This window comes from Opisthocomus hoazin, chromosome 1 (assembly GCF_030867145.1).
Source record: "Opisthocomus hoazin isolate bOpiHoa1 chromosome 1, bOpiHoa1.hap1, whole genome shotgun sequence".
NCBI classification, from domain to species: Eukaryota; Metazoa; Chordata; class Aves; order Opisthocomiformes; family Opisthocomidae; genus Opisthocomus; species Opisthocomus hoazin.
Window position 1 is genome coordinate 63,609,472 of NC_134414.1, and position 12,969 is coordinate 63,622,440.

General features: G+C 35.6%; 1 protein-coding gene across 13 annotated transcripts in view; it reads right to left on the bottom strand.

Moving 5' to 3' along the window:
• DOCK9 (dedicator of cytokinesis 9) overlaps positions 1–12,969 on the bottom strand; it is a 142,694-nt gene that overhangs the window by 33,821 nt on the left and 95,904 nt on the right. For 8 of the 13 annotated variants that reach the window (XM_075424162.1, XM_075424170.1, XM_075424146.1 and 5 more), the window contains exons 31-37: positions 12,643–12,821; positions 11,770–11,886; positions 10,211–10,331; positions 9,214–9,347; positions 5,885–5,999; positions 4,239–4,305; positions 1,226–1,273 (exon numbers count right to left, since the gene is read on the bottom strand). In XM_075424162.1, the coding sequence (XP_075280277.1) occupies positions 1,226–1,273; positions 4,239–4,305; positions 5,885–5,999; positions 9,214–9,347; positions 10,211–10,331; positions 11,770–11,886; positions 12,643–12,821 (781 nt within the window). Of the gene's footprint in view, positions 1–1,225; positions 1,274–4,238; positions 4,306–5,884; positions 6,000–8,405; positions 8,580–9,213; positions 9,348–10,210; positions 10,332–11,769; positions 11,887–12,642; positions 12,822–12,969 lie in introns of all 13 variants that reach the window. The other 5 variants (XM_075424114.1, XM_075424131.1, XM_075424125.1 and 2 more) reach the window with 1 other exon arrangement.

The window sequence follows — 12,969 nt, forward strand, 5'->3', positions numbered from 1 at the left end:
GTATTTTAAGAGTACGTGCATTGATTGTGATAGACTTCAGTGTAATGACAATGTGAAAGACTAGAAAGCCACTTTTCCTGGGAAAATTCAGTATCTCTGCAGAGCACCAGATGATTTCTACAGCTTAATGTTTTTAGTGTTAACATGCAGTACAGAGACTACGTGATCAGTAAACAAAAAGGAAGCTTGGCAGTCTTCTCTACAAACTAGTCAAACAAATTAGTTTGAAGAATTTCCACAAAAAGCCTGAAAATTAGAGACCCCTGTAAATCCAGGGTTTGAAGTACATTTAAACATAAAGGTTACAATCAAAACCTTAAGAAAGCCATATTTAATTTGGCCTTTGATTTTTTTAGGGTATGTGAACAAAGATGAGAGGGGCGGTTTTTTTTTTTGGTTTGGTTTTTTTTCAGAAAAAAATCTCCAAGGACATAGTCAAGTTTGTTGTTTGTAGAAAGAGATGCACATACCATTAAATCTAAAGTAAAACCAAAAAAGCTGACATTTTAATTAGAATCATTTACCACCCAAAGACAGTGACAACTTTATCACAGGAGCTAGCATTTCAACCCCACAGGTTTAATTATAACGGTATTACCATGTCAACCTTGGTATAAGGCCTAAACAAGTTGCTATATTTTACTCTATTAGAAAACTACTTTGCCTTAAAAAACACATAAATGCAAAGCTATTAAAATAATTTAGTACTTGTTTCTGACTCCCACAGATTTTCTCCTAAAGAGCCTTCAGTGGGAATGCACAGGTATCTAATGGTACTTCAGACTTCGAATTGAAAACCAGCAGCGTTAGAATGTTCACTAATCACCTTTCAATAAAAACACTACATACAACATTTCTAAAACATTTCAACAGATATGGTTTTATGGCCAAGTGAATAAACAAAACAATTAAGTCATAAAATTTCTTCCCCAAAGACATTATTTCAAGGAAAACAATGTTGTAAAACATAGCATGTAAGGGTTGGATTTTAAAGTAATTGATCATAAACGCAACACATGCACATCATTCTTAAACAGATACCAGACTTCCAGACAGGATACAGATTTGTTAACTCAGTAACCAGCTACTTACTTCAAACTGTTATGCATCATTTCACAATAACTCTTCTACTCATGCAATTTATTTGTAATAGAAATTCAAGGCATATTGTACACACTAGTATTCTTAGTGAACAAGACAGCAAAATTTAAATTCCACACAGTACCTGGCTATGTATCGTTTCCCCATGTACTGGAACTGATGTAAGCATACTCTGCAGAAAACACATAAGTCAGAGAAGCAACGCTTAAAACAATCTCTTCTAGATTTATGTACATTGGAATTATTCAACTATCATTTTTCTTAAACTTTAAACTCTTACGTCATATAACTTCTTTATTCCTCCCACTGTTAAAATTCCTTTCCAGTTCCCAAGCCAAGAAAAGGTAAACATGGCTCTTCTGACATCAGCCACAGAAAGCTGCTGCTTTGGGAAAATTAGGATTAATAAGCAAAAGGCACATAAAGCTGCCTCCAGAGTGCACCTATCTCAACACTCAGAATCAAAGCAGCTAGTGCGTGTCTAACAGCGACAAAGTAGAAGAGCCAAATGGTGAAAAAACAAAACACCTTAGAACTCACTATTTACAGTTTTCAAGTGCTTCATCTTGTCTAGTTTTTATCATTTATAGAGAAGAAATCTTTAGCCTCAACTATCATAGACAAAATTTCATTATGTGAAATTAGGCTTGCAGTTACAGTTATTTAAAAATGAACAGCATTCCAGTACAAGTAACATGCAGGACAGAAACAAAGAGATAACCAGACATTACATATATACACATATTTTGCAAAATGTGTATAAAGGTTCAAAATAAGTGCAATACATTTTGCTCCCCCTCCACCCCCCCTCCACCCCCCAGCCTAAACTCTCTTGGTTACAGGCTAGGTTCTTTTGTTTTGTTCTGTTGTGGTCTTTTTTAAGGTTTCCAGATTCCAGGATAACAACAACAGGGTTTCTGACAGAACTCTTTTCTAAAGGGAATCTGCTTTCACAATAAGATGATGATAAAGGCAAATCCCCCCAAATAATTTTTCATTTAAAAAATCTACACTTCAATATGATCTTATATTTTAAAGACTCCTAATACTACTGGTTCAGATCCAGCAAGAAAGTTGAAAGTATAACCTGATTTGCCAGGTGCCTCTGCTTGTCTTCACAACTGGCAAGTACACAACACTGATGTCTAACAAACCAGAAGTCACTCTTTCAATTCAAGAAAAATAGTGTGAATGGAGGCTATAATAATGATTTGACTCTTTTCCCTCTGTAAGTAATTATCTTGATAATTTAGAACACTCGATGAAACTTCCCTCGTCCCTTGGGTAAGAATATTCTAAAAGTTCTTCTTTAAAGTGAAAATCCAAACTGAAAGCCAGTTTTCAAGATTTCTCTTCTGTGTGCCTGTTGTGAACCAGGGAGAAGACTGGCAAACAGTCTCTGCAACTCAGCTCCCATTTCATACTCAGAACTTAAGTAGATCAGCTGTCTCCAAACTGCAGAGTCAGAATGGTGTTTTCCTCCCCCAGAACTGTCCCTGTATTTGCAAACTAACCTTAATTCACGTTTCTCATATCTTTTTTAGATTCTAAGTTTCAGAAAAAGTTCTTTGTCTGGCAAGTACCTACCTACCAGAAACACTGTCTTACTGAGGTAACAAGAAACTACCGTAATGATCTGTATTAATAAAAATCACCATCAAAACAAACATTATTTGCATTGGCAAAATAATCCTGGCATCAGAAGAGGGAGACTTTTATAAGTCATGCTCCTGCTCTAGTTTAAGGAACTGTGATACCATCCACTACACTAACAAGATGAAAATTTTATTCCATATTCCATATACTGCTATTGTGATGGAAACCTTCTTTGATAATTAGTAATTCGAGATGACTGATTTGGTCACAAACCACTTCTATTCAGACCTTAAATCAGAAGTCTCTAATGGCAAAATATTGTTCACCACTGATTCTGTACAGTTTACACCTCAGGCTTCAGAGAGTCTACTAAGTAAGCTCATTTACTTGTTCAGTTCTATCTCTGATACAATCAATATTGTGCCAGTTGTACTCAAATGATGAGTTAAAACACTAGCTACAATCTATTCCTAAAATACACCTCGAGTAGGACATTCCATAACACAATTAACGACTGACAGTACATGACATATTAGGGGACCTAATATATGCTTACAAATATCTCAAGAGTGGGTGTCAGGAGGAAGGGGCCAGACTCTTTTCAGTGGTGCCCAGCGACAGGACAAGGGGCAACGGGCACAAACTGAGGCACAGGAAGTTCCATCTGAACATGAGGAAGAACTTCTTCCCTCTGAGGGTGATGGAGCACTGGAACAGGCTACCCAGGGAGGTTGTAGAGTCTCCTTCTCTGGAGATATTCAAGACCCACCTGGACAAGGTCCTGTGCAGCCTGCTGTAGGTGACCTTGCTTTGGCAGGAGGGTTGGACTAGATGACCCACAGAGGTCCCTTCCAACCCCTACCATTCTGTGATTCTGTGATTGCCTGAGCCATTGCTACAGAAACAAAGGACAGCAGTCCAACGAAAAAGTGAGGCAAGCAGAAAGGCTTCTGTGGTGCACCGCTTCCAGCAAACAACGCCTTCTTCACTTTTTATTAATGTATCAGCCAATTCTCATGAACCAACACACCAAGGGATAGTGTAGGGTGCAGGCAGAGCAATGAAGCATAGCCACTGATAACAAATACTGGATTCATCCTGCATCTTTTCCCTTGCAGAACAGTAGAAGGCACAAGAGGAATGCTAGGAGGATGGTTCATATCCCTTTGTTATGCAACTCAATCAATTTTGATATGCAAGCCTGTAATTTCAGCAGTTCACATTACAAGATGCATTTGAACACAGACAGGTAACAAGACAGTTGGTTCCTCTTCCATGAGCACAGCAATATTCTGAGCACTACTTGCTGTTTAGGAACTTCCTGAGATCACTTCCGTACAGCCTAATACCAGAAACCATCATAGAATTGGACAGACATGCAATTGTCCACATCAAATTAAGGACTTCTAAACAGACCAAGACGGCATTATTTTTTCAAACAAATAAAGAAAAATGTATATACACGCTTGTATCCACACTCATGTTTTTAACTGCATAGTGACATGTACCAATTTGTGACAAGTTGAACAAAAAAATCTTACTCTGTAATCGTGAAAAAGTCCATGAGTTCAGATTTTGTAGCCTTGTTCCAATATGTAAACAATGCATCTAGGAAAATGAAAAATATTAAAAACAAGAAAAAGGCAGCAAACACACAAGAATATTAAGTAGAAGAGTTAATTCAGTTCTTGGTTTTCAGATAATGACGTTTAGGGGAATCTAAACATGGCCTGTGGGATACAGATAACTATTACTATTTAAAGTTCTTGAAGCTGGTTATACAAATGCACATATCAATTCTCCAAATGAGCTTCTACGATATGCTTTTAATTAATCCATACTATTCCCATACAATTTTGTATTTTAAATAATAAAAGTTGTGTCATCTGTAGTGACTACAGTGTTCTAAAATATAAGACTTCAGAATACTTTGGATTATTAGTCCTATAACTTGCTTCTTTATAGATTCAGCTCAACATTTTTTTAATTCAAATTTATGATTTCTTCTTTTTTAATTTACAACGCCTTATTATGGATAGTTTTTCAGCACAGGTTTCAGATTTTCTTTGTTTGCACAGATTTAAAAAATGGCTACATATTTTTTAAAAAAGCTTGCAGTTACATAGCCAAGACCTGGTCTCTTTTGCCAAAAACATTCAACACTAGCAACACATTCAAGATTATTACTAAGATGTGTGGAAAAGTTTATTTGACACTTGTTCTTTTCCAGGAGAATTTAAACCAAAAAAACCCCACTCTGCTTATGTGTGTAATTTTAACATTAATTTCCTAGAAATTCTGACTATTTTACATCTTTCAAAGAGTAAAACAGCAAAAAATATATTTTTGGGTTTTATTATTCTTTGTAATTAATACATAAAATAATACCTATGTAATTACATGAAAAACCTAACAGTGTGACTGGACATTGAATACTTATTATGCTTTCAATTCTCGTTCTTGATTAAGTGGTGTAGTAAATTGGAGTTCAAGGACTACATAAACTTGATTTTTAGAAATGAACTTAAAAATAGGCACAGAAAATAATTAACTACTTTTGATGTGTTTAGCACAAATTGAAAAATTCAATGTTTTTACCAAAAGGGACTTGCCTTCTTTCTTAAATAGGGATGATTCCAAGTTGTATGATCCTAATTAAAAAATCAAGATTTGCCATTCACGCACTATTTCTATATCTCTGCAACCTTCTTCAGGATAATATGACTTTCAAAAATCCAATGGATCATCTCACAAACATCCCAAGAGAATGAAGAAGCACTAGTATCCCCATACCAGCAATGGAAACACACACAGCAGTCAAATAATTTGGTTCCCTGTCATATAGGAAGTTCTGCAGAACGGAGGAGTGGACTAGCCCAAAACTCCTCTACCGACCAATGAACTAATATTCATCTCCATTTCCCAAACCTGACTGTACAATCACACGCAAATACTGGCTTTCTTACCAAGTCTTTTAGTTAGCCTCCTTCTTTGAAGGAATAGTGAATATTTAATGCTTTCAAGGTTTCGATCAGAGTTTAATTTGATCACTCACACATTCGTAAAATGCAACACAACATGGCACCTACACCTAAAACACTCTGCTGATTTTGAAAAGGTATTCAAATCACAGGCATAAATCCAACATATGATTTCAAATTTCTGAAAAAACGGTGGAATTACCTACCTTCTGACATACTTCTTAAAATGTGAAGGAAACACATGAGCAGACTCTTGATCTCTGCTTGGTCCAGTTTGTCATATCGAACTACAGAACTTCCTAAAGTGCTGCTCTGTTGATTCTGAAAAGAAAACAGACATATTTTGGCTGCAGAGCTCTTAAATTGACAATAAAGTAAAATGTTTTAAATTGCCTTACTAATTCCTGCAACAGAAAAAGGATCTCAGAACGGAGACAAAAATGTTTCATGTAGAGACAGGTCACTAAAACACACATAACACACATGAAGTATACCAAATTAAGCCTCTTTACCTTTGTTCATTTTAATTTCCTTTTTTATACAACCCCCTCCCAGAGGAAGGAGTAAGAGAAAAAGTTAACAGTGATTATTAATCAAGCTAATTACACATAGATACCCACATTGTAGAGAAATCAGGCATGCCCCTTCTGCTTAGATGAAATACTTTAAAAATAAATGCTACTGTTAGGCGATACATATATGCTCCTATACTTTTGAAGGGACTTTATGCTGCACTGTAGACAGACGAGACTCTACAAAATTCCTTCCACTTAAAGATTTAAGAACTCCAAGGAAAACATACATGAATGGCAATGATACGCATTCCAGAAGAACTACTGACAAGTAACTTGCCCTTGCTTTAAAAAAACCCAAGCAAACAAACCAAAAAAACCCCACAAAAAAACCCCCAAAACACCCAAAACACCCAAAACCACCAACCCAACAAAAAAACCCAACCTTTCTCCCTGCTTCATTTGTTCATACAATTCCTACACTTGTGGGCAGTTAATCAGCAATACTCAATACCAAAGTCTGTCCAAAAAGAAAAAAAAAACCCTATGACTGATCTTTCAAAATGTGTACCACAAAAAAAGGAAAAAATAAAACCATGAGAATATAAAAATTGAACTCTAGGCAAAGACTTCTCTGCAAAAGAGTAATTTCCACACAATCAAGTGTCAAAAAAATTCTCAGCCGGAGGCTTTTACGATATGCTCTATAAATGTTTGTTTAAAGGATAAATGATGCCCTTCTTAGTGTCTAATTCTCACTTCCAATATGAAGCCACTTACGTGAATACAAAACGAACCACACCTTTAATAAGTTTTCTGTAAAGTCAACAGTTTGTACAATTGATCTGTGCAACTCTGGTTTCTACAAGAAAGGTAGATCATCTTGGCTCCATGACCTTATTAAGGACACATAGCAGTGTCAGAAGAAATCCTTCATATCAAAATTATAAAACAATAAAAACAGAGTCAAGGGAGAAAAGCACTTGGTTTCACAAACAAAGTGAGAAGTGCCAACACCTCAAGGGTAGAACAACCCTTCTAAAGCATGAGACATGCTAATCCGTGAGGGAACATTCCACAGCATACACATCCATTGACGGCTGAGCCTTTTAATGCATCCCAAGTAAAAGGAAAGAATCGCTGTCCTAAAACAAGCTGGGCAAACCTGTCACATATTAGCCATTGAATGGATGCACAGTGGAACTGAATGTGAAACTATGATCAATACTAGCCAGAATTTACTGCAAGTTAAGAGCAAATGGACAGCTATATAAACCTGATGACTGCAGATTCTAAAGACCTCACAAACTCTTTATCTTCGAAATATCTCTGGTGAACAAGGAGGTGCTACCACGCAGCTTTATGGATTCTGAAATAGAGCTGGCAATTAATGGGTGGCAGAGCAGAAACAGAATTTGAGTTTCCTAGATTTCAGGATACTGTCCAGAGCACTAGATAATATTCCCTCTAAAGTAGTTGAACAAAACTATGACTATCGCTACTCACAAGCTTAATTTAAAATCCTGTAAATAACCAATAAAGTCTGCACATATTAAAATGGAAACTGACACACTTCCAGTCAATTCTGATTCCACAAATATAGTTCTACAGGTTATTCTGAAAGAAAATTAGAACAACAACACGGCTCTCCAATAATGATACCAAGCAATGAGGAATAATATGAAGATAAGGTGCACTGAACAACTGATTTACTAGAGAGAAAGTTTGGAAAGCAACGAATCGGAAGCCAGGATGAAGTCTTATTCGGGGAAAATACTAACAGCATGCAAAACATAAATCCTGTATTACCTAAATTGGCAGACCAGAGTAGGATTTTCAAAGGATATTGACTCCTTTGAAAACCCTTTTATTTGGTAAAAACACTACACGTTAGTAATTAACAACATGACAGCTAAGTAATAGATGACAGCATTGCCATTTAGCAACAGTGTATGCATAAAACATTTATTTAGATTTTTTAGTTCTACTTCTATTAGAGACCTTAAGACTCAAATTCTGCTGACATTTAAGCTGATTGGATTTTTATGATTAAATCATGTACATGAACTTTTCCAGGTTTGGCATTTCATGGCATTTTACATGGTTACATTGTCTAAATTTGCCTTGAGATTCAACTGTTGCAAAGAAGTGGCAAAACTACTGATCACACACTTCACTCAGAAGCTTAACTATACCAAGCACAAAAAACAAATACTTCTTGTAACTGAAGAGAGAAAGCAGCATGCAAAATTTTCTCTGGCAAAGCTGGAATTGTCAGAAGTGAAAAATCCATAGTAACACGTTTTTTCCTTGCAGGGTGAGAATTTTCTTCTTCTTCTTCGTTAGGGCGCATAGCATGAGCAGAGTGCCTTCTGAGAAGCTTCTCTCTCTGCCACACGAAGGCATGTCAGAGTCAAGGGGAAAAAGTTAACATGTTGTGACTTGCACAACAAGATCCAAGAAAACGAAATGTGATGAATATCAATACAAGCTCTAGAAAGACATGACTGAATACCTCACAGCTACTGCAGCCAGAGCTCCTAATTTGTAACAGCTTTAAAGTGAAACGATTCAGAAAAGTCAAACTAATATAAAAGAAATCACCTAGAGAAAGCACAGCACCTGGTCTTTAAATGTTTTAAAAATGCTGCATATAACGTGTATAGAACAGGATGAAGGTCTCCACAAAATCAAAGAAGCTATCCTAACTAGAATTCAGATATCTCAAGCAAAATTCAATACACTTCATCTAGTGCCTTTCTCCAGCAAAGCAAACAACTGCTTATTGATATTTCTACATTGAAAATCTTTTTCTATTTTCTGCAAAACAGCTTAATAAATGCAATGTAAAGAGTTCATACTACAATTATTTTTAAAAAGAAAAAACAGACGTAAAATTCTGCTCTACAGTTATTCTAGAAAGCCCATTCCCGATGGAGATTACAGAACTTAACTATTATGAGAATTAACATGAAATTTCAGGAATTCACTTTGGGTTTTTTATTTTGGTTTGTTTTTTTTACCTTGTCAAGGGAATTGCTCTTCTCACTGTGTCTTTCTGGTAGACTGTTTCCCGAGTCTGTACTTATAAGAGAGCCTCTTGAGTCAGCACTCCTCACGCTATTAATATTTGGAGTTGATGTGGTGTATGGGGAAGCTAAAAAAAACCCCAAAGAATATAAAATCTCAAACAATACCTATATTGAAAAAAGTCACTCCATAGTTTAGTCACACTTCTAAAAAAATACATACATATATGGTGGTTTTAAGGCGGCAAATAATTAACTCCATTTAGTTACTTTTAATGAAGACAAACTTATTCTAGAGTTTCAGCAAAGTATACCTGCGTGTACATACACAGACTTACGTACAACTACATACACGCATGCGTAAAATACATACGTAGCAATACATACACGCTTACATGAAGCAGCATGTATATTTAAAAAAATTCCCCTTCCTCATTTTTTATCTGTTCTTGGTGTTTGATTTTTAAGATGACTAGTAAGTGACACAACTAATTACAGCACACAACAACAAACAGAAAAACGCTTTAAGACGACAGACAGGAGGAAGGCCGCAGGTGTGCGCAAGCAGCACTCCACTTAGGGGTGGTCTCTAATATCATATATGAAATCGTGGATTATGGTACTCTTGCCATAAGCAACTTAGGCTAGTCTCATCTCCTGTTTCTCTGTAGCAAGACAAGAACTATCACCTTTGACGGGGCGGGGGAGGGGGGGGTGGAAAGCAGCTTTCTCCTGGAAACAGCTTTAGCTTCAAATAGAAAAGAAAAGCCAGAAAGATCCCAAAAGAAAGATTTCATGTGTAGGCTGTGAATTCTGGCCCATGCTGAACAGCTGATTGCATTTGGGTTCTGTTAATAAAAGTAGCAATAACATTCAAGTATGTATGCAGAAAGCAACCAAAGTTGGACACAGAACACTTATTTCTGGTAACAAATGAAAAGGGAAACTGTTTCCTTTTTAAATTATTTTATTTTATGTTTTATGTGCTTACCAATGCCAGAGATAACACCAAACAGATCTTTAGGAAGATTGTTATCCAATGTGTTTCCTGATTTTTGTGGTGTTACTAGCTGACTTGCAGTTGGCAAATTAAGTGCATCATCCTTTGCACTCTGCTCGGAAAAGAGAAGAAAATGTGATTATTGTTTTCCGACATTATGGATTTAGTGAAACTTACATACTTTATCTTCAAGAACAGTATTTGCTATATATTTCTTTCTTAAATTTTAATTTCTATTAAATATGCTCAAAAGGATAGAATGAGATGTTCAGGTATTTGCACAAGCTTGGGATAGCCTAAAACTTTAGGTACCTCAGGAAACACTGAAGAAATGAATATTCCATTGAATCTTAAGCGCCACAAACCAGACATTTCCAAAAGACCGAAATTACTTTTATTTCAAACCACAAACGTTTCTCTTGTTGGAAGGGTATTGTGAATTTCTTTCTTAATACCAAGTGGAACATAGCAAGATATGGACAAAAATAAAATACACTGATAATTAAATCTTGGATTCAACAATTGTTTGTAACTATATCAATATACTTCTTCACAAATTCCATCTGAATTCATTCTCCCATAGCCCTCTTACACTACAGATGTTCCAAAAGCACTCTCCTTTAAGATTAAAAATTCTCCTCTAATTTCTCAAAAATTAAATAATTTATTTTGTGGTCTATTTATTTCAGTGTTGGACTGAATTGGAAAGTAAGATTTAAAAAAAAAAAATCTACCACCAATATACAATCTTTTCTGCTGAACAGAAACAGCAGCTACTGGATGTGTTGGGAGTTTAGCGAACATAACTAACACTCTACATGCTAGATGTCAGGGGAGTATCTTGCATAAAAATTAAACATGTGCAAGTGCCTCCAATGCCAGGAACTCCAAGAACAGAGGCAAACTGTTTATACAAACTAGCAAGTAGACTAAAGAGAAGTGTAATTTTTGAGTAAAAACCAGAGACATTTAAACGAAATCTCCTCTCACAAAAAGTGGATCAAAACTGGTTAACATATACAAGAGGAAGGCCATCAAATTGCAGAAACAACTGACATTTTTTACTTCAAATACACCATTCCTTCAGCTTCTTTGGCTGCTCCTAGAACACTCAAAAAGGTGCAGCGTGTCCAATCCTGTGTGGTCTATAGTTTGTGCTGAAATATAGGCAGATCCACCAGAGATACAGGAAAAGCAAGATCTTACATGGCAGTACGATCACATGTCATTAGAATGATGCTGCGGCCTAGCATTCTCCAAAAATCTTCAGAGGTTTAAGGAAAGATGAATAACGGCACTGTAACCTGTATGTAGGACCAAACTAGCCAATTATCATTACTTATTATAACTTAGCTGGACAAGAGAAACTGCAACCAAAACCATGAGGGTTAACTAAGCTTGCAATCTTCTAAAAAGCAAGGAGAATGAACTCACAGAACTCCGAAGCTTATGAAACTCTGTTTGCCAGAAGTATGCAGTGTTCCATATACAAGTTACCAATAAATTGTTAAAAAAAAATTTCAGAATATCATATAGAAATGGTCACTCACGTTGCTGGAAGGGTTAACAGGAAAAGGAGACACATCTTTAACATTGATTCGCTGAACATTTTCTATGAGCAGTCCAAAGAGTGGCAAATACATAGTGGCTATTCTTGCCTGATGGCTCTAAATAGAGTTTAACAATTCATTAACAAATTACAGTTGAATTTTTAATCACAAATTATTTTTTTAAGCTATTCACTCCTAAGTTACCAAAAAAAGGAGCATTTAATAAATACTTGCCAAGCCAGAGCCCACATTCAGAAGGTCATAAATGGCAAAAGCAATGATAATCACTGTATTTCGTCCTAATTTACAGAAGGTCAATAGGTTTTATTTACTGTTTCAATATAATGCAGAAAAACACCCCCTAAATTAACATGATTTTAGCTAAGACTAACCAAGTAAACTAATATTATGTTAGCTTCATAAATTAATGATACCTTCCACTAAAATTTTATGGCTTCTCCATAGCTGATGTTAAAAGAAAGTCAGGAAAATTAAAAATCACTCAAATTTAATACCATGACTTGTGGCTTTCTTATACTAATTTTACAAATAATAGATGATGGAAGGACAGCTGCCAAATATTAAGGGCTAACGTTTAATGAAAATAAGACCTTTAAAAAGTTCATAAAAATCTGATTACTTTAAGAACAACAGATTACACTATAGTAAAATGTGATAAATACATGTAACTGTTAAAAATATGGGATTTGCAGATTGATTTCGATACAATTTTCATAGATACTTTCATCACAGTCTGAACAGAAATAGCACTGCTGCAAATTAACAAGTTTTTTTGTGAAAGAAAAAAACTTTGGGTATGTGTGCACACTTAATCTTTATTATTTTTCACTACTAGCATAACAATACACTTACCCTGGAAGCATATCTGTCATCAAAACAATGTTTTATCATCAAATTCTTGAGCACACTGATAGCAATTTGCCGCACATCTCTGAACTCTTGTAATGCATTGCCCACCTCCCTTAGAAGCAGTCCCACTAAGAAGTGATTTTTACAGAACTCGTCGGTTAATGAATAGTCCAGGTGAAGGTCTGGAAGTAAAGTACAAGTTCTGTGTAAGGAATGGTATTATTTAAATCAATTTATCAATTAACTTTATGGTGAACTAAAGTGTTTCCAACGTTATTGACAAATTCATATATGTTCATATATATATAATCATAGTTATTCATATATTCC